This window comes from Carlito syrichta, unplaced genomic scaffold (genome assembly GCF_000164805.1).
Source record: "Carlito syrichta isolate Samal-C Ts95f unplaced genomic scaffold, Tarsius_syrichta-2.0.1 Scaffold315349, whole genome shotgun sequence".
Taxonomy (NCBI): Eukaryota; Metazoa; Chordata; class Mammalia; order Primates; family Tarsiidae; genus Carlito; species Carlito syrichta.
The window spans coordinates 107,772-134,383 of NW_007259445.1; the positions used below are offsets into that span (position 1 = coordinate 107,772).

Below are 26,612 nucleotides of genomic sequence, written 5' to 3' on the forward strand. Positions count from 1 at the left end.
GGAGTTGGCAAATATTTTTTCCCATTCTGTGGGCTATCTCCCTGATCTCTTGATGATTTCTGTGGCTTTGCAGAAGCTTGTCATTTTAATGAAGTCCCACTTATCTATCTTATCTCTTATGACCTGGGCACTTCGGGTTTTGTTCAGGAATCAGTTGCCAGTTCCAACTTCCATAAGAGTGTCTCCTGCATTTTTTAAGGTTCTTACAGTTTGAGGTTTTACATTTAGGTTTGCGATTGATTTAGAGTTAATTTTGTGTATGGGGATAGGTAGGGGTACTGTTTCAATCTTCTGCATGTGGTCAGTCATTTTTCCCAGTACCATTTACTGAATAGGTTCTCCTCTCTCCAGTAGGGGATGGTGGAGGCTTTGTCGAAGATGAGTTGGTTGAGAAATTGAGGTTTTGCTTCTGGGATCTCAATTCTATTCCATTGGTCTATATGCCTGTTCTTGTACCAATACCAGGCTGTTTTTGATTATTGTAGTTTCATAATATAGTTTAAAGTCTGGGAGTGTGATAACTCCTGCTTTGTCTTTTTTTTTGCTGAGGATTGTTTTGGCTATTCTTGGTTGTTTAGGTTTTCATATGAATTCCTATACTGTTTTTTCTAGGTCTGAGAAGAATGTTGCTGGTAATTTGATGGGTATTGCATTAAATCTGTAGATTGCCTTAGGTAAAATGGACATATTAATAATGTTGGTTCTTCCAATTCATGAGCATGGAATATTTTTCCACTTGTTTGTGTCATCTTTGATTTCTCTGAGCAGTGTTTTGTAGTTTTCATTGTAAAGGTCTTTTACGTGTTAGGAAGATGCCAAGGTATTTCATTATTTTTGTGGCTATTGTAAATGGAATTGTGTTTTATATTTGGGTTTCTGTTTATTATTGGTGTATAGAAATGCGGTTGTCTTTTGTACATTTATTTTATACCCTAAGACTTTGCCAAAGTCTTTTATTAGTTCCAGGAAGTTTTCAGCAGATTCTCTTGGGTTTTCAAGGTATATGATCATGTCATTTGCAAAGCAAGATAATTTGACTTCCTCTTTTCCTATCTGGATACCTCTGATAACCTTCTTTTCTCTGATTGCTCTAGCCAGGACTTCCAAAACTATGTTGACCCGGAGGAGCGAGAGTGGGCATCCTTGTCTTGTTCCAGTTTTCAGTGGAAATTGTTCCAAATTTTGTCTGTTTAGGAGTATGCCAGCTGTGGGTTTCTTGTAGATGGTTTTTACTATTTTGAGGTATGTTCCACATATGCCTAGATGTTCGAGGGTTTTTATCAAGAAGGGGTACTGGTTTTATCAAAAGCTTTTTCTGCATCTAATGACATAATCATATGGTTTTTGTTTTTGCATCTGTTGATGTATTTAATTACGTTTATGGTCTTATGAATGTTGAACCAGCCTGCTTCCCGGGGATGGAGCCTATTTTGTCGTGATGGATGATTTTTGAGATGTGTTGTTGAATCTAGTTTGCTAGGATCTTGTTGAGAATTTTAGCATCTATGTTCATCAAAGATATTGGCCTGTAGTTTTCTTTCTTTGTTGGTTCTTTACCTGGCTTTGGTATCAATGTGATGTTAGCTTCATGAAATGATTTGGGAAGAGTGCCATCTTTCTCAGTTGCCTGGAATACTTTCAGTAGGATTGGTATCAGTTCCTCCTTGTATGTTTTGTAGAATTCTGCTGGAAAGTCATCTGGTCCAGGGCTTTTTTTGTTGTTGTTGGTAGTTTTCTTATGACATAATCAATGTCCTTGATTGTTATTGGTCTATTTAGGGTCTCAGTGTCTTCTTATTTCAACCTAGGGAGGTTGTGTGATGTCAGAAAGTCCTCCATTTCCTTTAGGTTTTCAAGTTTGTTTCCATACAATTGTACATAGTAGTCTCTGATAATATTTTGTATTTCTTCTGGGTCAGTTGTGACTTCATCTTTTGTGTTTCTGATTGAGTTTATTTGGGCTTTTTTGTTCTTTTTCTTGGTCAGCCTGGCTAGGGGACCATCTATCTTGTTTATCCTTTAAAAACATCAGCTTTTTGTTTCATTTATTTTTTGCATTATCTTTTTGTCTTCAATGTCCTGGATTCGGGCTTTGATTTTGGTGATCTGGATTCTTCTGCTGAAGTTAGGATTTTGGTGGTCTTGCATTTTCAGCTTCCTTAGGTGACTTATTAGACTGCTAACTTGTGATCTTTCCATTTTATTCCTGTGAGTTTGTAAAGTTATGAATTCCCTTTTTACTACTGTTTTCATGGCATCCCAGAGTTTTTGGTAAGATTTTTCTTCATTTTCATTTGTTTTCAGGTAACTTTTAGTAACTATTTTGATTTCATCATTGACCCAGGAGTTGCTTAGCATCATACTGCTTAGTGTCTATGTCTTTGTGGGTTTTGTAGGCACTTTGTTGGTGTTAATACTTATTTTTATTCCACTGTGGTCTGAGAAGTTGCATGGCAAAATTTCAGTCTTATGAAATTTGCTTATGTTTGATTTATGGCCAATGATGTGGTCAATCTTGGAGTATGTTCTGTGCAGTGATGAGTGGAATGTATATTCTGTGGTCACTGGGTGGAGTGTTCTGTAGATATCAATTAGATCGATTTGTTCAAGAGTCTCATTGTGGTTCAGATATCCTTGCTGGTTTTTTTGTCTTGATGATCTGTCCAGGGTTGTGAGCGGGGTCTTAAAGTCCCCAGCTATGATAGTGTTAGGGTCAATCTCTTTTTTAAATTTCCATACAAGCTCATTGCTTATTCTTAAACGTCCTTAATTACTCAACATATCTCAACATATTTATAATTACTCAATACATCTCAACATATTTATAATGAATTCCTAATTATGTCATTCACCAAAGGTCATCTTTGGAATGAGGGATGGCATAAATAATAAGCATATATTATTGCTTAAATTTGCAAGATAATTTTCAATGTACAAAAGTCTGCTTTATTTTTTAACTTCGTGTGATCCTATCACATGGTGAGGCAGGAATAATTATTCCTGATTTAAAGATGAGAAAACTGAGATTCAGAAAGATGATATGACCTGTGCTTAAATTCAGGGCTTCTGACTCAGATTCAAACACTGTCTGTGCATTCTTTATAGATAGGGCAGGTGGCTCCAAGAGTGCATTTTAAAATACATACACTTAAGATCATAGCAATCCCTTGACCTCTTTCCCTAATTTACCCAGGTCATAGTAAACTATATTCTCTAAGTCATAAGATGCAAATGCAAGTCAAATTTAAAAACATAGCAAGTGTACATAGTCGTAGAGTACAAAAAAAAAATGTGCTTTTGGTTAGTGATTACCCAACATGTTTTAAAACCATAGTCTATCTTTATGCTTTTAATGGCTTATTTTATTTCTTCTGACAGTCAAAGCTTCTGTTAAACTAGTGAGAGTTATAATCTGAACTGAAGCTAACCTCATATACCTGTCTTTATTCTCTCTGAATTATATATTTCTATGCTCAGTTAATTTAATCTTTTATTACTAACCTACCAGTGGATTGTATTTTCTTAGTTGTGAAATTTGCTGACATCCTGGAGACATCAGCAGTATCCTCATAGCAATCATTCAATATGAATCACAGTACATTACATCGAAAGTGAGAACAGGGACTGGTCAAAAAGTCATAAAGAAATCTATTCCTCTACATTTTCAGCTTAGTTCTTTACATTAAATGGAAGAATTCTTTGCTTGAAAAACATTTTATTTTACTATAATTTATATGTTTATATTGGACAATTCACTTCCCAAAGGTTATTAGCAACCTAAAAATGTAAAGGTAGTCAATACTACCATACATTTTAGAAAGCTAGATTCTTCCCACCATGGCTAAAAGCACAGAACATAATTATATTATCAATGTGCAGCATACAGTGAAATGTGTCAGAGAATCACTTTGAGAGAGAGCAAACTGGGGTATTAAATTTTGCAATAGATTCCTTTTATGCTAGATAAGGAGATAACAATAAAAATGATGAATATATCACTAGCTTCTTGTTTCAGAGATCTTTGGTGACAAGTAACAGAAAACCATTTTGGCTGACTTAGGCAAAATACATATTTTAAGTTATGTGGTAGGTCATAGGAGCTAGACAGAGTAAAATCCTAGATTAAAAAAGGATAGGAACCCAGTGAGACTCTGTGTTCTATGTAGCAGGAGGAAAGAATTGCTGATCATCACATGAGTCAAAATGCCTCATTTTGAACCTTGGTTTTTAAAGTTACATTGTAGCCTTGTGTAAATTACTTTATCTCCCTGTACCTGTCTCCTCATGTGAAAAATGGGTATAATATCATACCTATACCCTAGGGTTGTTGTAGTTCTCAAATTAAATATTATATACGAAGTTTTAGAACTATCCTTCACACATAGTAAGCATCCATAAGAATATTAACTATTGTTATTTTCTATTACTCTCAAGGGCTTTCTGATAAATCAACTCAAATAATTTTCAGTGTGTGTCTTTTTTTTCAAGGTTCAGAAAAAAATGGATTGATTTAGCTTGTATAACATGACATCAGGAGTGTATTAGTAAATATTTAAAAACTGCTTGAAAAAATGCTAATTAAAAATTTACTGACTAAAGGATATGTGACACAATTTACAAATAATGACAAATATACAATATTATTGATTATAAATTCCACACAGCCAATTTGTTCTTAGAGAAAGCTTTTCTCTGAAGTTTGCTAAACATTTGTATCTGTAGCTAACTAATGTTTGTACTGTATCATTGAATCTACCTTAATTTCAATGAAACATAAGTCTTGAAGCATGCTTTTCCTTTGCAGGAAAATCAAAAAATCCTAAACTGATATTCTAGGACTCAGTTTGAAGTCACCCATAATGCTAATCACTTAATACTCCCTACAATGATAATTAAGCTTGTGATCTAATCTTGGAGCCTATGCTTGGTCCTGGTGGTTGGAAACCCACCTTGTTTCCTGTCTGTATATCCCTTCTATTCTCTGCAGTTTGCTAGGTTGGAATCTTCTCTTGTCATTGCCAGTCCCTTTCTCAGGGACTAGAGTCCTATTGCTTATCCTTATTCTCCCATTTAAAGCTCGTAATGTACCAAAATAGCTTCTCCAAACATGGCCCCCAAAACTTTCAACTTGTTTTATCATTTGTGAGCTATTATATAATAATGTAATACTATACATCTTTTCCCCAATTCTGTAGTCTGTTCTTGGAAGCTTGGAATTGGACATGGGAGGAGAATTTACACCATAAAAATTGGCAAACAGTAGAAATTAGAACTTTTGTTCATTGTATAGATATGAAAGCAATAGAGACAATATTAATATTCAAGATTAAATTTCAAAATACATTGTGTCTTTAGTGATTACATTGTGAATGGCACAAAAATGGAGGACATGTTCTTCCAGCATTCTAAAATTATGATCTGAGAGTGATGAAGTCATTCACATCATTGACAAACAATGTTTCAATGCATAAATTCATGTGTTTTACTCGGTAACATAAATGAAATATCAACTAATATTGATGTGAGAACTATATTTGCTCATTCATCAGTTGCAAACATTAGTTAGCTACAGATACAAATGTCTGGCAAACTTCAGAGAAAAGCATTCTCTAAGAACAAATTGGCTGAATAAATAAGTAAGCATTTTCTAGTGGGAAAAAAAGGTCACAAATGATAAAACAAGTTGAAAGTTTTGGGGGCTATGTTTGGAGAAGCTATTTTGGTACATTACGAGCTTTAAATGGGAGAATACGGATCAGTAATAGGACTCTAGTCTCTGAGAAAGGGACTGGCAATGACAAGAGAAGATTCCAGCCTAGCAAACTGCAGAGAATAGAAGGGATATACAGACAAGAAACAAGGTGGGTTTCCAACCACCAGGACCAAGCATAGACTCCAAGATTAGATCACAAGCTTAATTATCATTGTAGGGAGTATTAAGGGATTAGCATTATGGGTGACTTCAAAGTGAGTACTAGAATATCAGTTTAGGATTTTTTGATTTTCCTGCAAAGGAAAAGCATGCTTCAAGACTTAAGTTTCATTGAAATTAAGGTGGATTCAATGATACAGTAAGAATAACTGGGCAAAATATAAGCGAGGGCTTGCCCGCTTTTCTCATTTGATTGTTTTTTTCATTTTAAAAGTCTAAGTCACTTGAGTAATGCTCAAAACTGATTTTATTTTAATCAGTGCCTCTCAAACTTGAATATGAAAAAAATAATAATAATACTGAGACCCTCGCAAAAGACACAATTGTTCATATATTATCAATTGGTTAAGAAAAAAATGAGTAGCAAAGGTTATAAATACATTAATAATATAAATATATTTTGTAATATTTAATATTAATGCTACATATTTACATTTAAAAACACAGTACAAATATACTTGAGGCATCTACTCTGATTCGTCCATGGAGATATATATATATATTTTAGAGTTGTGGAGAACAAGTGAGAATTTGATACATAGGTAGGCTACATGCAGGTGAACTTTGGGTTTCTAGCTGGCCCTCACTGCCCCTGGTAGTGGACCAGATACCCACTGTACTGTCACGTGCCTCCTCCCTCCTCTGTCCTTTCCTCCCCTAGCAATGCTTAGCACCATGATTGCCGAGTCCACCCTTGTCCACGGATATTTGGATTCTGGGTTGGGAATGGGAAGTCTTTAATTACATAAAAATATAACATAAGAAAAAATACACACAAAAATATACTAACACATTTTCAATTAGGCACCCAACTCAATGGCCTTTACAAGTTGTTCATCCACTATTAATTCTCACTTTGGCTTTCCACCTAAGACTTACTTTGACATCGCTTTCAGCATCTTGGCTTCAAATAGTATCTATATAACTGACAATTTGCAAATATCTCTATCCATATCCTTAAAAAAAATCTCTTTACTTTATATCCATTTCTAATGTATACCTCAAATGTAACAAAGATAAACTTTTTTTTTTCTTAAACCAGTTCCACCTGCTTCTTTTCTCATATTACTTGGCAGCAATATAGTACTAATTATTTATGTGTTGTCTCTTAGTTTTAAGCAACCCTTAAATATCCTGCTCTTTGATATTTGGGTTAGAACACAACCCAAGTTACATTTCTCTGTTTCTTTTTCCAGCTGACTTTAAGATCTGCCTAAAATTGCTAGATCACATTCTTTCCTCAGAGGTTTCTAACTACCAACCATGAACCATTTCCTCCTTTGAAATCTGAGTACCAGATCTACAAAGTTTTTACCATAAACTCTTAGACTCTAATAATAACACATTTTTTCTTTCTCCAGCTCGAAAAATTATATCTGTTTATACATTGATGACTTCTGCATTAATTTTTGCTCTTTATGCATTACAATAAATGTATAACACTTTTTCAAATTAAATTCCATTTGTTTTAAATGGTTAACGTAGATTATATTGTTCTTATTATACCTTGATTAATATAGTCCTGCATATCAAGAGTAAGTGCAAAAAATTGAAACTGTAAGATGGTGATTCTGGAGAGTGTTTTGCTTATTTTTTGACCTTGATAAAGCTGAGTTTCTGCTCAGTAGAAACTGGCAGCTACAATTATTTATTTCTTGTGATTGGGTTGAAACACATATTGGAGACACAATGTTTGAGGAGAGGATATGGGGTTGCTGCACTTGATGGCTAACTTACTCAAGACTGCAAGGGCAATGGAGAGAGATAACTATTAATGACTACATTGGAGTGAGAAAGAAACAAAATCACTGATCAAGTCATGATCAGAGAGCAAGAGAACTTTTATGGTGATCTCATAACTCTGGGCAGATAAGGCTAAAAATTATTCCCAAGGGTATACAAGTTACATAATTAGAATGTAAGCTGAACTTAACAGACTTGCCAAGTTTTTCATGTGAAAATTGGAGAACCAATTGAGAAGGAATGGGATCCTGAAATCTGAAATACAGACATGTATATGCTTTGTGATAAAGCTGAGAATCTTTAAACCCTGTTGTTCAGAATCACTTTTGCTAGTGAGAGCACTGTATTTTCTCTTTCCTTGAAGTCCTAGCAAAAACTTCACCTGAGGCAATAACCTACAATGGGGCAATTATTCTCCATACTCACCACCATCACCTTTCAATCCCCAATGACAGCAATTCAACAAAACTCTCTATGGTGATGGAAATGTTCAATATGGTAGGCACTGCCAATCGATGGCTATAGAGCACTGGAAATAAGGGTCATCTGAATTGACATGTACTGGGAAAGTTAAATGCATTCTAGATTTCAAAGTTTAAGAATGAAAAAATAGAAGGTATATTATTACATTAATTTTATGCCAATTATATGCTAAAATTATAATATCTAAGATTAAGTTAATATTAATTTTATCTCTCTAAATTGTGGCTACTGGAAATTTTAAAGGTAGGTATGTGCTTCATACTCTATTTCTATTGGACAATGCTGATCTAGACCAATAGCCTTAAAATTCTTGATCATATAAATCAAGAGGTTTTGAAAACTGTACTTTCACCTACATTTTAAAATTGATATATTTAAAAAAAATTAAATGAGAATAGCTGCAAAGGATGTGATCTCTGCCATTTTGCAAATACCTTAAAATATAGTTTCTAATTTTACAAATACCTTAAATATAGTTTCCTCAAAATTTTGCATCATTAGCTAACTCAGTGTATAGAAAATGGCCACCATATCTTATACATGGAAACACCTTAAAATCAATCTGATAAATCAGAAATTGTTTTCTGTCCAAAGAAGTCAGACTTTGTGTTTTAATTCAAATTAGCCTACTATTATTATTATTCTATTTATAGTTATTTCTATACTAGGATAATAGAGATAGAGAGAGATTAAAAGGGATTAGGTAGACATAAAAGATATGTGGCTAATAAATAAACGCATAAAGAAATGAATAGATAAATATATGGATACACAAATAGATACACAGACACAGACATGAGTGTTTCTATGAATTTATTGCTTGAATAAAATAAGTAATTGTTCCTTTCAAATATTTCTTAGTGATGTTCTTTTTTGCTTTGTTTTCAAGATTTATTCCTCAAGACCTACGAATCTGGAATTTCCTACTCTAATTCCCCAGAGTTTTATTTACACTCAAGCAATGTAACATGTTAACATTTCAGTTAAAAAGTAACATACGTTTGTCTTTGAAAACTGGGAAAATCAATGGTAAAAGGAAAGTGATAAAAAGAACAGATACTGATGTGTCTTCAGGTCTTACTGTCACATATGGAGCTAATGTTGAATTTGTATCTCAATGCAAGAAAAACAATTAATTCAGTGATCAGGTTAGTTTCTAGTACCAGTTCTAATATTTTAACTTGCTATTACTAAAAAATCTCAATTATATTCATCATTAAAATTCTATAATTGAAGAAAACATGTCCTTACAAAAGCTTGTAGCAGGGACATGGAGCAACATCAAAAATGTACATTACTTTATGATTATAATGCTCAGCAATTACATTTTATTTTTAGTGAACTTAATTTCAATGTTTGTAAACTGATCAGTAATAATGACTATAATTTTATATTCAACATTTTAAAATAAAATTCAGTCACCTATGAATTATTCAACCATATAATCAAATATAGAAGAAATGAAATGAAAATTATTTTGCATTGAATCATAAGTTAAATCCAACAAATAATTGAAGAGAAGCATTTTACTGATGAAATGGTAACATTTGGCAATAATGATAAATGTCATTTAAAATGATCCTATCTATGTCAGAAATTTTACAAGTTCTTATCTAATCAGTACAACAACCTTGTGATATGGTACTATCTCTAATACATGAAAAAGAGAAACTGTAGTTCACAGGTCTCAGAGATCATGCCAAATATTGTATAGCCAGTAAGAGTGACAGTTCAGATTGAAATCAATTCCATCAATTTCATTCAGTTTCAGATCTTAGGATTTTGGTTTGTTTTGTTTTTCATCAAGTATGTACATGGTGAAACGCCCCCAAACCTAGAATTACCTGTTTTGGAGGACAGGCCCCTTGTAGTACAGGCCTCCCTGATAGGTAAGTGTTCTAGAAATCGATCAGCATTCGTGTACCAGTTAGCATTGTTGTGGGAGGCTGTGCCTGGCTTCAGTAAACTTTTTGGTGGGGAGATTCTTTCAAAGTAGTTGCCCAATTCACGATTTTCATGATGGGTGATTTACAAGTGCACCTGCCCACACCTCTCTGAGTTTTCAGTAAGTTTTGACCTAAAACAGTTTGACCCCTATACCCTACCCAACCTATTCACCTAATCTCACTTTAAACAACTTTTTTTGTTTCGCTGGATGAAAAAAGTCCCCAAAAGAAATGTTTTGCCAATGTGGAAAAGACAAAACAAAAAAAAGGCAGAAACAATAAAAGGCATCAAAACTGATGAGTTTAAAACTATTTTGAGCAGTGAAAAAAGTGTCTTGATGGGTGTATTTCATCAAACAGAAATTCCTTTGGAGGTGACTGAAATTTAAACATGTAAGGATAAATATACAACATTTTATAAATAATTTCCAGTCTCTGGGGATCTCCCTTGTATTTCTTTGGGATGCTTAGAACATTATAATTGCTTTTAAAGTTATTAAATGTAAAATGAACATGAGCAATAATTATTGAAAAAAATAGGTATTGCGGGATTAAGAACCTTGGTTAAACTGGAATTTATAACAACCACTAGAGTTATGTGCTTATGGTTTATACTAGCAATTGCCTTCTGAAAAGGGTTCTTATTAATCTGTGGGGGCAAATGCTTTCAACAGTGTTTTTCAATCTATGTGTTATAACTTGTTAGTGCATCATGCAATTGACTTAGTGGGGTATGACCAATACTTCAAAAATAAATAGATTACAATTGATTAGAATACAGACGTGCATTCATGTACTAAAAAAAAAAATGTTTACCCCAACAAACCTCAGATAAATATTAAGGAATACAAACAAACAAACAAAAACGTATGATATGTGTGGAAATTTGTAAGTGTGTGTATGTGTGTATGAGGTGTTTGAACTGGGTCACAATGTAAAACGTAATTCTTACTATGGTTCATGATTAAAAATTATTGTAAACCAATTTATAGGATATCATAAAATAGAGATAAACTAACAGATCAAAATTAAATGTCTACATTTAGCTATTTGATGAAAATAGCAAAGAACTGAAAGTAATTGTCTTTCTAAGGAAATAAATTCCATTTTGGGGGAGAAAAGGAAGAAATAAAAGTTTAGCAGATTAGGTAAGCAAATAGAAATGTGACAACTTCTGTAAAACTTTAGGTAATTTAGTAATAGGAATAATTTAAAGTTAGCAAAGCAGATATCTTAGAGAACATGAAATAATACCACATTTTGATGATAATTATAAATAATTGCCATGGTATAAAATTATTTCTATCTCAATTAAAGATTAATACAATATGTTTGTTGCACATTTATAATGGATTTCTTCCATGCCTGTGTTAGTAAATGATAGTTATACTTCAGAGTGAGATACATCTTTGTATATACACAGATCTTTAAAAGTACACAGCTCTGACCTATGTAATCTCAGACAAGTTATTTAGAGTTTCACTTAAATGCAAACAATAAAAGTATCTGACTCAAAGGAATCTTATGAGGATTAAATAATTATAAAAAGTACTTAATATATCTACTGAGAATAGTGTACAGCATGCTGCTAAGTTTTCAACAAATGTTAGTTTATTTTTCAAACACTTTATTTTCTCAAAAACCAATAATTTGCATAGAGAAATCAATAAATATTTGTTGCAATGATTTGAATTAACAACTTAGGTTTTGTGGATAAAACTTTCTTTTATGTAACTAAGAGGTTTGATTTAGTGATTGTCGCGTTTATGCACATAGTTTGAGGCAGAGTAAGTTTCTGATCTAATTCTTCTGATTTATAAGTCAGGGCTATCCTCTGTAATGGACCACTGAGTTTATTTTTAAACCAGCTCTGCTGCTCTTAGAATTAGGTTTCAAGAACTTGATAGTGATCAAAGAATCATAGACATTCCTGAAGGAAATATATACTTTATCTAATAACAATAAATTAGTATATTTTGCATGCTTATTAGTTCTACTAAGCACTCTGTATGCATTTTCTTACTTATTTCTCACAGCAATACTGTAAAACACATGCCCTTATTACCCACATTTCATAGATAAAACCTTAACTTCAGAGAAGTTAAATACCTGAAAATTATGAGTAAATTATATATAGTATTGAACCACAATATGACCCAGTTATGGGATCCATCACCAAGCTTTCTTTAATGTAACCCAAGTAAGCTAATGCATGATCTTAGGATCTATGAGAAATTATAATTTTTCCTATTTAGGTTCTCTCTATTGCTATAAAGTCATAGCTTACAAGAAGAAGCAGAAGAGCAAAAGCAGGAGAGAAAAACTAGCTGTTTCAACTGCTTTTAACATTTATTGTGTCATAATTTTGTTTCAAGTATAGTGATACATACATATTTAAATATATTACTTATCTTAGGATCAAATGAAAGACAATCCAACCTTTTGAAATATCCATAATATGAATTCTGTATTGGTGCAGAGCACATTAAGCTAACTATTTCTAATTAATAGCTGTGTGATATGTAGCAATGGAGAAACATTGAAATGAAAGTCAGCTATGTATAAGAATAATATACTTGAATGATTTATCAAGCAGAAAAGATATCAAGTAAAAAGCCATTTTTCATTACTCTAAAAAAAAAGTATACTTACAACCTTCAAAAATGTGTCTCAGAAAAAATTTATTTATAATTTTGTTTTCACTTATATGTTAGTAGCTGGTAGGAATTGTATTATTTTTATTTCATTTTCCCCCAAAACTCATATAAATTTGTTTCATAAATGGATAAGTAGGAAATTTTACCAAAATCATACTCAAGTTACACTGCACATTCCTTATGATCTCTTTGCTTTTGTCTTTATGAAAATGACTTTTACCACAGATGATTTTCCCTTACCTTATTTGTATTCACTGCTGTGATGACCCAGACACATTGTGCATTGCTGTCATACTGGAATGGAAAGTTTGGAGATGTAAAGGTACCACTTGGTCCTTGAAGATTAGAGCCACACGTCTTCACTAAAAGAGAAATTGCAGTTTACAAGATGAGTATATGCCACATGTAAAATCAAAGTAATAAAATATCTTGCAAATATACTTTAAATTCAAAATTACACAATTATAACCACTATCATCTATCTATCTACATATACAAATGTATATATATACTGGAATTCTAATGTCATTTATCACAATTAGAGTGTCTTTTGCATCCTGAGATTCACAAACTCAACATTTTCAATATTAAACAAAAACTAGGTTATGAATAGAAGTGTGAGGCATGATAAATTGTCCTCTGACTGTAAATAGGTTAGTTTAATTAGAGAGAGGTATATTTACTTAATAATATGCTAAAAATATGCACAGAGAATGAAGTAAAGCCTTGTATTGGTAAAGCAATCTAAAAGTTGTTGGTGTGTTTTTTTGGTATTTATTTAGTACTCTATGACTCATATTAGCACAATTGAGAAACATCAATGGTAAAACTACTCTTTCTGTTCTTTTAACTGTGAATGAAACCAAGGCTAGAAGAACTACATTTAAGTTATTTTAATGAATTTTCACAAAAATTATAAATTGTAATATACCCTTAGTTTTCTAGCTATTCTTCCTACTACTTAATACAAGAGATACTGACTATACTGCTCCAGTTTCTAATCCTCCTTCTTGACCATGTTATCCTCTTCTTTTTTAAATTTTTATTTTATTTGATTCAAGGAGTACATGCTCAGATTTTTAAAAACATATCTGTCCCTCCTGCCACAATGTTTGGGACTGCTGCTTTATGTATTTATTTTGAGAAAGCAGGATTTATTGAGAGTACAAAAAAGCTCCTACAGTGGGAGGGGACCTGAAGGGTTGCCCACATGTTCAGATTTACTACATAAGCATATAGCATGACGATTACGTTTCAACTTCTATTGAACCTTCCCCACAGAGGGTGAGCATGATTCTTGTTGAATGGTTTATAAATCCTTATTTCCTATCCATCCCTTCTTTTTTTTTTTTTTTGAGTTGGAGTCTCATTCTGTCGCTCCTGGCCACCGCAGCCTTGACCTGCTGGGCTCCGGCGATCCTTCCGCCTCAAACTTCCAAGTGGCCGGAATTACAGGCATGCGCTACCATGCTCGGCTGATTTTTTTATTTATTGTAGAGATGAGGTCTCACTGCCCAGGCGGGTCTCGAACCCGCGGGCTCAGGCAATTCACTCACCTCAGCCTCCCAGAGGCGCGGGATTACAGGCTGAGCCACCGAGCCCGGCCATCCCTCCTCTTGTTAGTAGTCCCCAGTGTCTGTTGTTCCCATCTTTATGCCAGTGTGTGCCCAGTGTTTAGCTTCCACTTGTGAGTGAAAACATGTGGTATTCAGTTTTTTGTTTCTGTAGTAGTTCACTTAGAATGATGGTCTCCAGTTTCATCCACGCTGGTGTAAATTACAAGATTTCATTTTAATGGCTGTATAGTAGTCGTTGGTGTATATGTATCACATTTTCTTTGTCCAATCTATCATTGATAGGCACCTAGGTTGGTTCCATGTTTTTGCTATTGTAAATAGTGCTATGATAACCATACAACGGCAGGTGTCTTTTTGGTAGAATGATTCATGTTCCTTTGGTTATATACCCAGTGGTGGGATTGCTGGGTAGAATCATAGATCTACATTTAGTACTTTGAGAAATTGTCAAACTTCTTTCCACAAGAGATAAAATAGCTTACATTCCCACCAACAGCATACTTGTATTCCCCTTTCCCCCGAACCATGCCAAAATTTGGTTTTCTGATTTTTTAATAATAGTCATTCTTACTGGTGTGAGATGGTATCTGATTATGATTTTGATTTGCATTTTTCTGATGCTTAGTGATGTTGAGCATTTTTTCATATATTTATTGGCAGCTTGTACATCTTCCTTTGAGAAGTTCTGTTCTGTTCATGTCATTTGCTCACTTTTCTTTTCTTTTCTTTTTTTTTGTTAGAATCTCACTCCGTTGCCCAAGCTTGAGTGAAGTGGCATGATCATAGCTCACCACAGCCTTGACCTCCTGAGCTCAGACAGTTCTTTTCCCTCAGTCTTCTGAGTAGTTGGGACTACACCTAATTTTTTTCTTTTTTTTTTTGTAGAGGTGAGGTCTCAGTATGTTGCTTAGGCTGGTCTAAAACTCTTGAACTCAAGTAATCTTCCCACCTTGTCCTTCCAAAGTATTGGGGTTACAGGCATGAGTCATGGCGCCCAGCCCTTTTGCTCACTTTTTAATGGAGTTATTTTTTTTTCTTGTCGATTCATTTGAGTTCCTTATAGATTCTGGATATCAGTCCTTTGTTGGATGCATAGTTTGCAAATATTTTTCTGCCATTCTGTGGGCTGTCCCTTTACTCTGTTGATGGTTTCTTTTGCTGTGCAGAAACTTTTTACTTGATAAGGTTCTACTTGTCAATTTTAGCATTCAGTGCCTTTGCTTTTGGTGCCTCTGCTTTTCATTGTCTAGATTGACATCCAGGAGAGTGTCTTTTTTTAAGATTTTTAGAGTTTGGGTCTGACATTTAAGTCTTTAATCCATTCTAAATTTTTTGTATATAGTGATAGATATTTATCTAGCTTCATTCTTTTGCATATAGTTACCCAGTTTTCCTAGTACCACTTGTTGAATCCCCAGTGTTGGCTTTTATCAGCTTTCTCTACTGGTTTTAGGTCAGTGGTTTTATTTTTGACTTCTCTATTCTGTTCTATAGGTCTATGTACCTATTTTTGTACCAGTGCCATGCTATACTGATTACCATAGCCTTTTAGTAAAGTTTGAAGTTTGGCAGTGTGATGCCTCTGGCTTTGTTCTTTTTTTTTTTTCCACTTTTAAACATTTTTTTATTTTAAAATTGTGGGGTACATTTCAGGGTTAGGTATGCAAATATTCACTGTGCAGGTATCCTTGCTTTGTTCTTTATGCTTAGAATTGCTTTGGCTAGTTGGGCTCTTTTTTTGCGTCTATATGAATTTTAAGTATTTCTTTTCTAGGTCTCTGTAAAAAATGACACTGGTAGTTTGACAGAGATAGCATTGAATCTGTAGATTGCTTTGGGAAGTATGGACACCTTAACAATAATGATTCTTCTAGTCCATGAGCATGGATGTCCTTGCATTTGTTTGCATCATTTTTTATTTTTGTAGTTCTTATTGTAGAAATATTTTAACTCTTTGGTTGTGTGTGTTCCAAGGTATTTCATTTCATTTGATTATTGGGAATGGGATTGTGTTTTTTATTTGGTTCTCAGCCTATTTGTTGTTGGTGTATAAAAATTCAATTGATTTCTGAGAATTGACTTTGTATCCCGAGATTTTACTGATGTCATTTATCAGTACTAGGAGTTTTTTGGTAAAACATTTTGTGTTTTCCAGGTATAGAATCATATCATCTGCATAGAGAAATAGTTTAACTTCCTCTTTTCCTCTTGGATATCTCTTATTTCCTTCTCTTGCTTGATTGTTTTCACTAGGACTCCAATATTATGTTAAATATGAAGGTTGAGAGTGGACATCTTTGTCTTGTTCCAATTCTTTGGGACAATGTCTCCAGCTTCTTTTAAGTATGATGTTGCCTGTGGGTTTGTCATAGATCGCTCTTATTTTGAGGAATTATCTTTTGATGCCTACATGATTGATGGCTTTTATCATAAAGGGAGGTAAGATTTTATTAAATGCTTTTTTCTCAATCTATTGAGATAATCATGGGGTTCTTAACTTTACTTCTGTATATGTGATGGATTATATTTATTAATTTTTGCATGTGTCAGCCTTCTATCCTGGGAAAAAAGCCCACCCAGTATAATGAATGATTCTTGAAATGTGCAGTTGGAAGCAGTTTGCCAGTATTTTGTTGAGGATTTTTGGATCTATATTAACTGGAGATACCAGACTATAGTTTTTGTTCTTTGTGGTGTCTTTATCATTTTTTTGGTATCAGACTGATATTGAATTTGTAGAATGAGTTAGGGAGGAGTTTTTCCTTCTTAATTGCTTGGAATATTTTCTGTAGAGTTGGTACCAGGTCTTCCTTGTACACTTGAGTTTTTTGTTTGTTTCTTTTAGTAGGTAGGTTTCTTATTACTGAATCAATTTCTTAGATTGTTACTGGTCTGTTCAGGGTTTCATTTTCTTCCAGTTTCAATCTTGGGAAGGAGTATGATCCAGAAATTTATCCATTTCCTCTAGATTTTCTAGCCTACGTGCATGCAGATGTTTATAATAATGTCTGATAAGAGTTTTCATTTCTTCATGCAAATCAAAACCACATCGAGATATCACCTAACTCCTGTAAGAATGACCATCATTAATAAAACAAACAACAACAGATGCTGGCAAGGATGTGGAGAAAAAGCAATGTTTCTACACTGCTGGTGGGAATGCAGACTAGTACAACTTCTTTGGAAGACAGTGTGGTGATTTCTGAAAGAATTAGAAGTTGACCTTCCATATGACCCAGCAATTCCCTTATTGGGAATATACCCAGCAGAACTCAAATTATTTTACAAAAAATATACCTGCACACGTATGTTTGTTGCAGCTCTGTTCACAATAGCAAAAACACAGAACAAACCGTGTTGCGCATTGAAGCTGGACTGGATAAAAAAATGTGGTACATATACACAATAGAATATTATGCAGCCATCAAGAAGGACAAATATATGAACTTTGCAGCAACTTGGATGGATTTGGGGTAGATCATACTCAGTGATTTATCACAGAAACAAAGAACTGCGTTCCATATGTTCTCACTCATAAGCTGACTTTGAACAATTATAATGCTATAAGAAAGTGATTGACAGTAGTGGGATTGGCAGTTGAGGGAAACTGCTAGGGAGGGAGGGACATACCTCATCAACAAGGGTACCTGCATAATCAATGTTTATATACCTAACCCTGAATTGTACCCCACACCTTTATAATAAATCATAAAAAATTTTTTTAAAAAAGAATTTGCATTTCTTCAAGATTGGGTGCACCATCCCTTTTTACATTTCTGATTGTATTTATTTAGATGGTCTTTCTTTTTTTATTAATCTAGTCAAGGGACTGTCCAGCTTGTTAATTCTACTAAAGAACCAGTTTTTCAATACATTGATCCTTTTTAGAGGTTTTTTGTTTGCTTGCTTTGGGGTTTTTGGGGGGTCTAAATTTTGCTTAGTTGTGTTCTGACTTTGGTTATTTCTTTTCTTCTACTTGAATTGGGTTTAGTTTGTTCTCGCTTTTTCAGTTTTCTAAAGTATGACATTAGGCTGTTTATTTGAGATCTCTCTATTTTCTTTACGCAGGCATGAAATGCTATCAACTTCTGTCTCAGTGATGTTTTAATGGTATCCCGGAGATTTTGGTATGTTGTGTCTTTATTTTCATTTGTTTCTAGGAATTTTTTATTTCTGTATTGATTTCAGTGTTTACCTCAAAATTGTTCGGAAACGAATTGCTTAATTTTTATGTATTTTGGTGTTGATATCTGTTTTTATCTTGCTGTGGTATGAAAAGATGTTTATAGAATTTAGACTTTTTGGAATTTATTCAAGCTTGATTTATGACTGAGTGTGTGGTCAATCATAGAGTATATTCCATGTGTAGATGAGAAGAATTTATACTCTGTTGTGGTTGGGTGGTGTGTTCTATAGATATCTGATAGATCTAATTGGTCATGTGTCTAATTTAAGTCCTAAGTTTCTTTGTTAGTTTTCTGCCTTGATTATCTGTCTAAAGCTGTTAGTGGGATATTGACTTCCCCCATTATTATTGTGTGGCTGTATGTGTCCTCTATTAGGTTAATAAGTAACTGTTTTGTAAATCTAGATGTTCCTATGTTGGGTACCAATACATTTAAGATTGATATTTCTTGCTGAATTGAGCACTTTATCATTATGTAGTGTCCTTCATTGTCCTTCTTTACTTTTTTTATTGGTTTAAAGTCTGCCTGCGAGACTTTAAACCAATAAAATACCATTTCTCTTTTTCTGTTTTTCATTTTTATGAAAGATTTTTCTCCATCCCTTTAACCTGAACCTATGGGTGTCATTAGAAATGTGATGGTTTTCTGAAAAGAGCAGAAGGTTGAATCATGATATTTTATCCAATTAGTCACTGTGTGCCTTTTAAGTGGTGCCTTTAGGTCATTAACATTCATGTTAGCTATTGATATAGCAGTGTGCTTTCCTGCTACATTGTTTTTATGAAGTTACTTGTGTTCTCAGCTTTGTGGTTGATTTGAATGGTCTGTAAACTATGTGTTTACATGTACTTTTGTGTTGGGTGGTATTATTCTCTTGTTTAGAGCTCTCTTGAGCATCTCTTGTAGAGCTCTTCTGGAGGTGACAATTTCCCTAAATATTTCCTTATCTGGAAAGGACTTAAATTATTCGTTTATGAAGCTTAGTTTGTCAAGGTAATAAATTCTTGGCAGGCATTGCTTTTTCTTAAGAATGCTGAAAATGGGCCCCCAATCTTTTCTGGAATGTAAGGTTTCTGCTTAGAGGTCTGATGGCTAGTCTAATGGGGTTCCTTTGATAGTCTATCCTTTCACTCTAGCTGTCCTTAAAATTTGTTTTCTTACATGCTGACTTTAACACTGGATAACTATGTGCCTTGGGAATAGTTATTGATTGATTGATTGGTACCTCTCAGAAGTTCTCTGAGATTCTTGTATCTGCATGGTGGCCTCTCTAGCATAGAAGACGTTTTCTTGGATAATATCTTTAAAAGCTTTTTCCAGGTTATTCTCATTTTCTTCTTTTCTCTCAGGCATGTCAATCTCATGTAGATTCGGTCTCTACATAATCCCATAAATCTCCAAGGTTTTGTTTATTTTAAAAAATTATTTCTTTGTTTTTGTCTGACTGAGATAATTCCAAGGATTTGCCTTCAAACTTTTTCTTCTGCCTCATCAAATTTGCTATTAAGGCTTGAAATTGTGTTTTGAAAGTCCCAATGTGAATTGTTCATTTCCAGGCGTTCAGGTTGGTTCTTTTTTAGGATGGACAAGTCATATCGCACTTCTTAGATTGTTTTCATGGCCTATTTGATTTGGGTATCTACTTTCTCTTAGATCTCATTGAATCTCTTTGCCTTCCCTATTTTTAATTATTTATTTGTCATCATAAATGGCTTATTCTGCTTAGGATCCTTTGCTCAGAAACTAGTAAATCCTTTGTAGGTGTCAAAACACTTTGGCTTTTCAGATTGCCAGTGTTCTTGTGCTGATTCCTTCTCATCTATGGGGAAAGATTCTTCTCTTTTATTTTATTTTTAATTTTTCTTAAAACTACTATTGCTAGTATGAATTTTTGTAACATTTCTTCTTCTTTTTTATTTTTTCCTTAGGGATATGTCTGTGGCGTGTGTTGTGTATAGTCTACTAGTTACTTTTAGTGCCCCTACTCCATGTTCTTTTCCTGATGCACAGACTGCAGAGGCAGAGGCAATAGTAGCTGTGTTTAGGGGGCCTAACAGAAAATTCTGAATGCTGTGTCCTCAGCAGAGCACTATGGTGTTCAGATAGTTGGGGTAGTTGCGTTTTTCTAGGAGGCCCCACCTGGTAGGGATTCATGGGCATGAGTGTCAGATCTATGGGCATGCGGAAGTGGCCCATATCTTCACTGCCTTCCTGATCCATATGGGCAGCAGGAATAAAGGTGGTGGAACCAGCTGGGATCAGTGAAAGAGTCCTCCCTCTTCATTCCCTTCCTAGTCTGCCTGTGGAAGAGGTGGAGGCAACAGCAAGGACAGCTTCTAGGAGGGGTCTTGCTGGTGCAGTGCTGCCAAAGAGATCAGGCAAGGGTGGGGCAGTTTTTTGTCACCTGGGCCAGGTTCTTACTCTTGCTCACTGCAAGTGACAAGAGCCCCACCTGACTGAAAATTATTGAGATGCTCTGTCTCCTAATTCCTTCACTGCCCCTTGGAAGGGGCAAAGACAGTGATGACAGGGACTGCCTATCTACCTGCTCTTCAAACCAGCAGCCTCTTGAGTTCAAGCCATGATAGCATGCCCCTGAGTTCAGGGTGGGTGTGATAGGAGTATTGGCTCTGCAGTAGGAGCAATGCCTCAGGGGGGTGGGGGGAGGAGGATGGGGCCACTCAGGGTGCTATCTGTGGCTTCAGAATATCTTGATGGGTCATTCCTTGGCAGGGTGTTGACAACTGACACAGGACCTCAGGGAACAGGAGCCTCCTGGGCTCCACAAGAACCTGAATGGTGCTTTGTCTAGACTCTAGAGACTTCCTGAATTTGGCTGGAGTTTGGAGGCAGAGGGATGAAAGGATCTCCCCTGTGACCACAATTGCAGAGGATTGTGGAAGGCATGTGAAACTCCAGGGAATTATTTCGTGGGCTAATCCCTTTCCTTTGTAAGAAGTCTCCTGGCTTCATGCCAGGACTGGATGCCTTTTCTAATCCTTAAACAATAATGAATTTTATTTTTGAAATGATGAAAAGTTAAATGTATAGTTTCATATGCACTTGAGTTTTTGCATAAGTATTTTCATCATCACTTTGAAGATCAGTTTATTGAAGTCCCAAAATTTGGTTGACTTGGTCAAAGTCATTCTGCTAGTATACGGAAGTCAGAATTTTACCTCAGGGTCTCTGACTCTAAGTTTTTTGTCTTTTTATCACTAAAATACAGATTTCTTTACTAGTTTTTTTCCCCCCATTAGCGTATATTTTAGAAAATATCTACTTCAGATAACACTTCTCCAACTCATGTAATTAAGTTATGGGGATTTAATAGTTATAACATTTAAAATTTTATTTTGTGTGTATGATTTCTAAATTTTAAACAATAAAATCATATTTTTGTTATGGATAAGCACCAAATGATATTTTTCTCCTTCACCATTACCTGACATTCACTCTTTTTTTCCATTCAATCTTCTAGGCTCAACTACTCCATTTACTTCTCCCTGATTCTTTCTTAAAAGTATTTGTCTGCTGTCATTAGAATGTTAAAATTACTTTCTTAATGCCAGCAATGATCTTCTAGTTGGTAAATCTGATAGTATCTCTTCATTTAATTTTTCACATACTTGATGTCTCAGCAGTAATGTAAAGTATTGATAAGCTTTGTTTGGACTTCTCTTCTTCCCTTACATAGTACTCAACTTTCTTGTTTGCCCGTGCGTTTTAATAGCTCTGTTCTACCAAATTCTTTGTTCTGCTTCTATTTTTTTCATCTGACCCTTTAGTAGAGTAATTCAAAATGATTTCATCTCCTCATCTATGTGCTCAATATTCTCTGAATAAACATTCACTTTCATGATATAAACAGTCATTTATGTGTTGATAGCTCTCAAATTTTCATCACTGACTTTGGCCTTTCTCTTGATTTCTAGATTAATTTTCACTCTGTCTGATGGACATTCTATGAGATATTTTAGGACACTTTCAATAAAAAATTTCTTAAATAGCTCATCCAACTCCTTGCCTTACAGAAGCGCTTCTCAAGACATACATATTCCTTTTCTGAAACATATTTGTTTTCGTTCTTTACTTCCACCCAAATGCCCAGTGGTTTTTTTCTTATTTATTTATTTATTTATTTATTTATTTATGTACTGACAGTAGCTACACAACTCCATTTCAGGACTCTAGCTTCTCTCTCTGTTCCATCCTCCTCAGTACTACTAGACTTATCTTTCTAAAACACAGACTTGATTCCTTTACTTAAATACATGAAAACTTGATATCTATTTCCTATAAGACAAATTGCAAATTGCCTAACACTGAATATAAAATAATTCCAGTGAGGATTTAAATTTCCTTTCCAGTACAATGTCTTGTCATTTTGCACACTACTTGTGCTAGAACATACTTTTTGTCATTTTTGAATGTACCATACTCTTTATAGTTTACTACCTCTTCTATTCTGTTTCCGGAGTCTGGAATATTATTCCTTTTTACATTTACTGCAGAAATTCTATTCATTTAGACAAAACAAAGCTGACATGCCATTTTTCTATAAGTAGAATTTCTAATTCCTCCACCCAGTTTTCTGTAATAGATTGTGTTGCTCACAGCACATTATTTGAACACCACATTGAAAAAATGGTTTAAATGCCAGTGGTCTGATAGAGAATGAAGTTACAAAGATACTAAGAACTTTATAGTAATGACAATTTTATAGCAGTCTCAAAATTATTAGTTTGAAGTTAATATATATAGGTTTCTGATAGGATATACTGCTTCTCTTAGTGGTACCTACAGCTTGGTAATTCTCTGCCATGCTTTGGCAAGGTCTTGTTATCATCTTTGTTAACACCTAGTACAGTGGTTTTCATGATATAGGCATGTTTGATAAATATGCAAATATCCAAGTTCTTTGTCATAGCTATTAAATAGATTCTAAAATAAGTGCTCTCTTCATGCTGATGAAGAGTCCTTACAAATGTGCTTAACCTTGTAAAGAATAATTTTATTTTCCTATAAAAATAAAGAAGGCACACTCATATAATGACAAGTAAAAACAACCTCTAGACATTTTGGTCTTCTGGTCTGTTTTTATCCACACCTGACAGCAACCACTTAACCGGTTAGATTGTCTAATTTAATTTTCTTTTTGTGAGTGTATGATGCATTTCTTGTTATTGTTTGTGTGCTTGTGTGCTTTAGGAAACTGAGTAATTCTATACATATGTTCCTGAACATATTTTTTCATGTATCATGACAACTGTTCTAGATCAATATATATAGATTTTTTTCATATTTCAGTATACAACAGTAGCTGATAGACTTATTGCACATTTTCCACAGCATTCCACTGTGAAAATAATGCATGATGATTAGGAGGTTTCCTTAATCCTTAGGTGGGAATAAGAAGACACACAAATGGAACAGACATATTTGAGCAGAGTTGCTGCACTTCACCAATAGAAACCAAATTATAACATAATTGAATAGAAAAATTATTGATGTAAGCTGCTGAGATTTTGTGGTTGTTTGCTTTTCCATACTAGTGAAAGCTTGTTTTTGTTTTTGCAGATAAAAAGCATAATATATAAATGTACATATTGGTGCCTATATCTTTATGTTTTTGTTTTATACGTGTTACTATTGAGGAATGAATTCTTAGGAAAAAAAGATTACTTAGTCACAATATTTATTTAAAATTTGATGAATACTCCTAAATTATTACCCCCAAATTTGCTCAGTATACTCTCAAAACAGTATGAGAACAATAGTGTCCCACACTCTTACCAAATAACATCAACCATTGTCAAGGATGTCAGCATTTTTTTTTTTTTTTTTGAGTTGGAGTCTCACTCTGTCGCCCAGACTAGAGTGCAGTGGCCGCTCCCCGCCACCGCAGCCTCGACCTGCTGGGCTCTGGTGATCCTTCCACCTCAGCCTTCCGAGTAGCCGGAATTAGAGGTGTGCGCTACCACGCCCAGTTGATTTTTTTTTTTATTTATTGTAGAGATGAGGTCTCGGCTGCCCAGACGGGTCTCGAACCCGCAGGCTCAGGCAATCCACTCACCTCAGCCTCCCAAAGGCGCAGGATTACAGGCTGAGCCACTGAGCCCGGTTGGATGTCAACATTTTAATTTCAATTTTCTCTCTGCATTTCTAGTATGACTTAACAGAAGTTTCATTGCTGTCTCTAGTTGTTTTGCTCTGATTTTTCTGTGTGTACACATTTTCTGTTTCAATTGCCTTTTTCTTATTGACTTAAAGGTGCTTCCTGTATACTATCAATATTACCCATTTCATGTGTACTGCAAATATTTTCCTGTGGTTTCTATTTAATTTTGCTTTGAATTTATTTTTTCTGCAATCTTTTTAAAAATGTATGTAAATCTATTTGTATTTTTTTTTTTTTTAGGTTCTGTCTATGATGTCTTGCTTGGGAAAGATTTCTTCAAACCTAAACTTGAAATATCAACTTTATTTATTTCTCATACTTTCACAGTTTTGCTTTGTTATATTTAAACTTTTTATTTATCTGCAAATTATTTTTGTATGGTTCAAGGTAAAGGATAATAGTAAATTATATCTCCTTCCCCAGTAATTCAAAGTGTAATTTATATTATATTTATATTTATATATATATGTGCACAAATACACATAAAAGAAATCCATTCACGCGTCTGAGTATTTTTTTGCCAATCTATGATTATTCCTCTGTATTACCTGCTTATTAATCATTTTTAATATTGATGATACAAATCTCCCATTGTTCAATTTCATAATTTCCTTTATTATACTATAATATTTATTTTTGCATGAGCTTTATATATGTCTGTTTATCAAGATAAACAAATTGGTATTTGTATTAGATTATATTGAGTTCTTTTTTTTTTTTTGAGTTGGACTCTCACTCGGTCGCCCAGACTGGAGTGCAGTGGCTGTTCCCAGCCACCGCAGCCTCGACCTGCTGTGCTCCGGCGATCCTTCCGCCTCAGTCTTCCGAGTAGCCGAAATTACAGGCATGCGCTACCACTCCTGGCTGATTTTTTGATTTATTGTAGAGATGAGGTCTCGCTGCCCAGGCGGGTCACGAACCCGCGGGCTCAGGCAATCCACTCACCTCAGCATCCCAAAGGCACGGGATTACAGGATGAGCCACTGAGCCCAGGTGAGTTCATATATTTTTAATACAAATATTCTACCTCAATGTAGCCTTTAGTAACACAAAGGAAAAAGTAATTGTGATTACAATACATATACTAAGCATATATTTGATAAGTTAAGCTAAAATTTCTCATGTAAATGCTAAGAAAAATAGAAATAGTAAAAAAGATGCTAATATCTTGATTTGAAAAGTTTATAATGAATTAATAAATTAGCTATTTATTCATACTTTCTATATCTATGATTGACTTAACTCATAGTGCCTTAGACAGTGCTGCTATTTTATAATGTTCTTGTTTTATTTCACATGCCACTTGTGCATTTAAAAAAGAAGATAAAAATCGATCCCTTACACATTTTACAGTTTTGTTTATGGAATACAATGAATCAATATACACACAGACATTGTGAAATACTTTTAAAACTGATATAAGTGTGGGAACAGAGTCAAAAAAGATTTATTCTTAGCCACTCTATCAACACATTCCTATGTTTTCCTCGGGTCAAACACATATTGTTAACTACACCTTGAAAAATATTAGGAATAAGGTTAAGTAGAATGAAATATGTTTTGCTTTAACTGTAACCTTCGGGCATTTAGACTTGTACTAGGTATAATATTTCAACTGCACAAGCAAGACAAGCTGACACGTTATGTTTTGGTTGAGTAAAGATAAGATCCACAGGCTAAGGATTGTTTTTGCACAGACTATACCAACTGGTACCTGTCTGTATTTGTCTCTGGGTCCCTTGTGACCTAAAGTACCCCTTTTACTCTCTTCTTGAACTTTTCTTCCTGACTTTCTCCTTCACAAATTTATATATTATTGAAGAACATTTGTGACTTTGTGCCAATGATTCTCAGAATTTGTAAATTTCATAAAACTTTTTCCACTCACTTTCTTGCAACGCCTTGA

The 26,612-nt window shown here is 34.2% G+C and overlaps 1 protein-coding gene across 1 annotated transcript in view; it reads right to left on the reverse strand.

The window, feature by feature from the left end:
• LOC103275163 (CUB and sushi domain-containing protein 3-like) overlaps positions 1-26,612 on the reverse strand; it is a 715,868-nt gene that overhangs the window by 63,829 nt on the left and 625,427 nt on the right. The window contains exon 11 of the mRNA XM_008072573.2: positions 13,002-13,123. Coding sequence (XP_008070764.2) covers positions 13,002-13,123 — 122 coding nt within the window. The remainder of the gene's footprint in view (positions 1-13,001; positions 13,124-26,612) is intronic.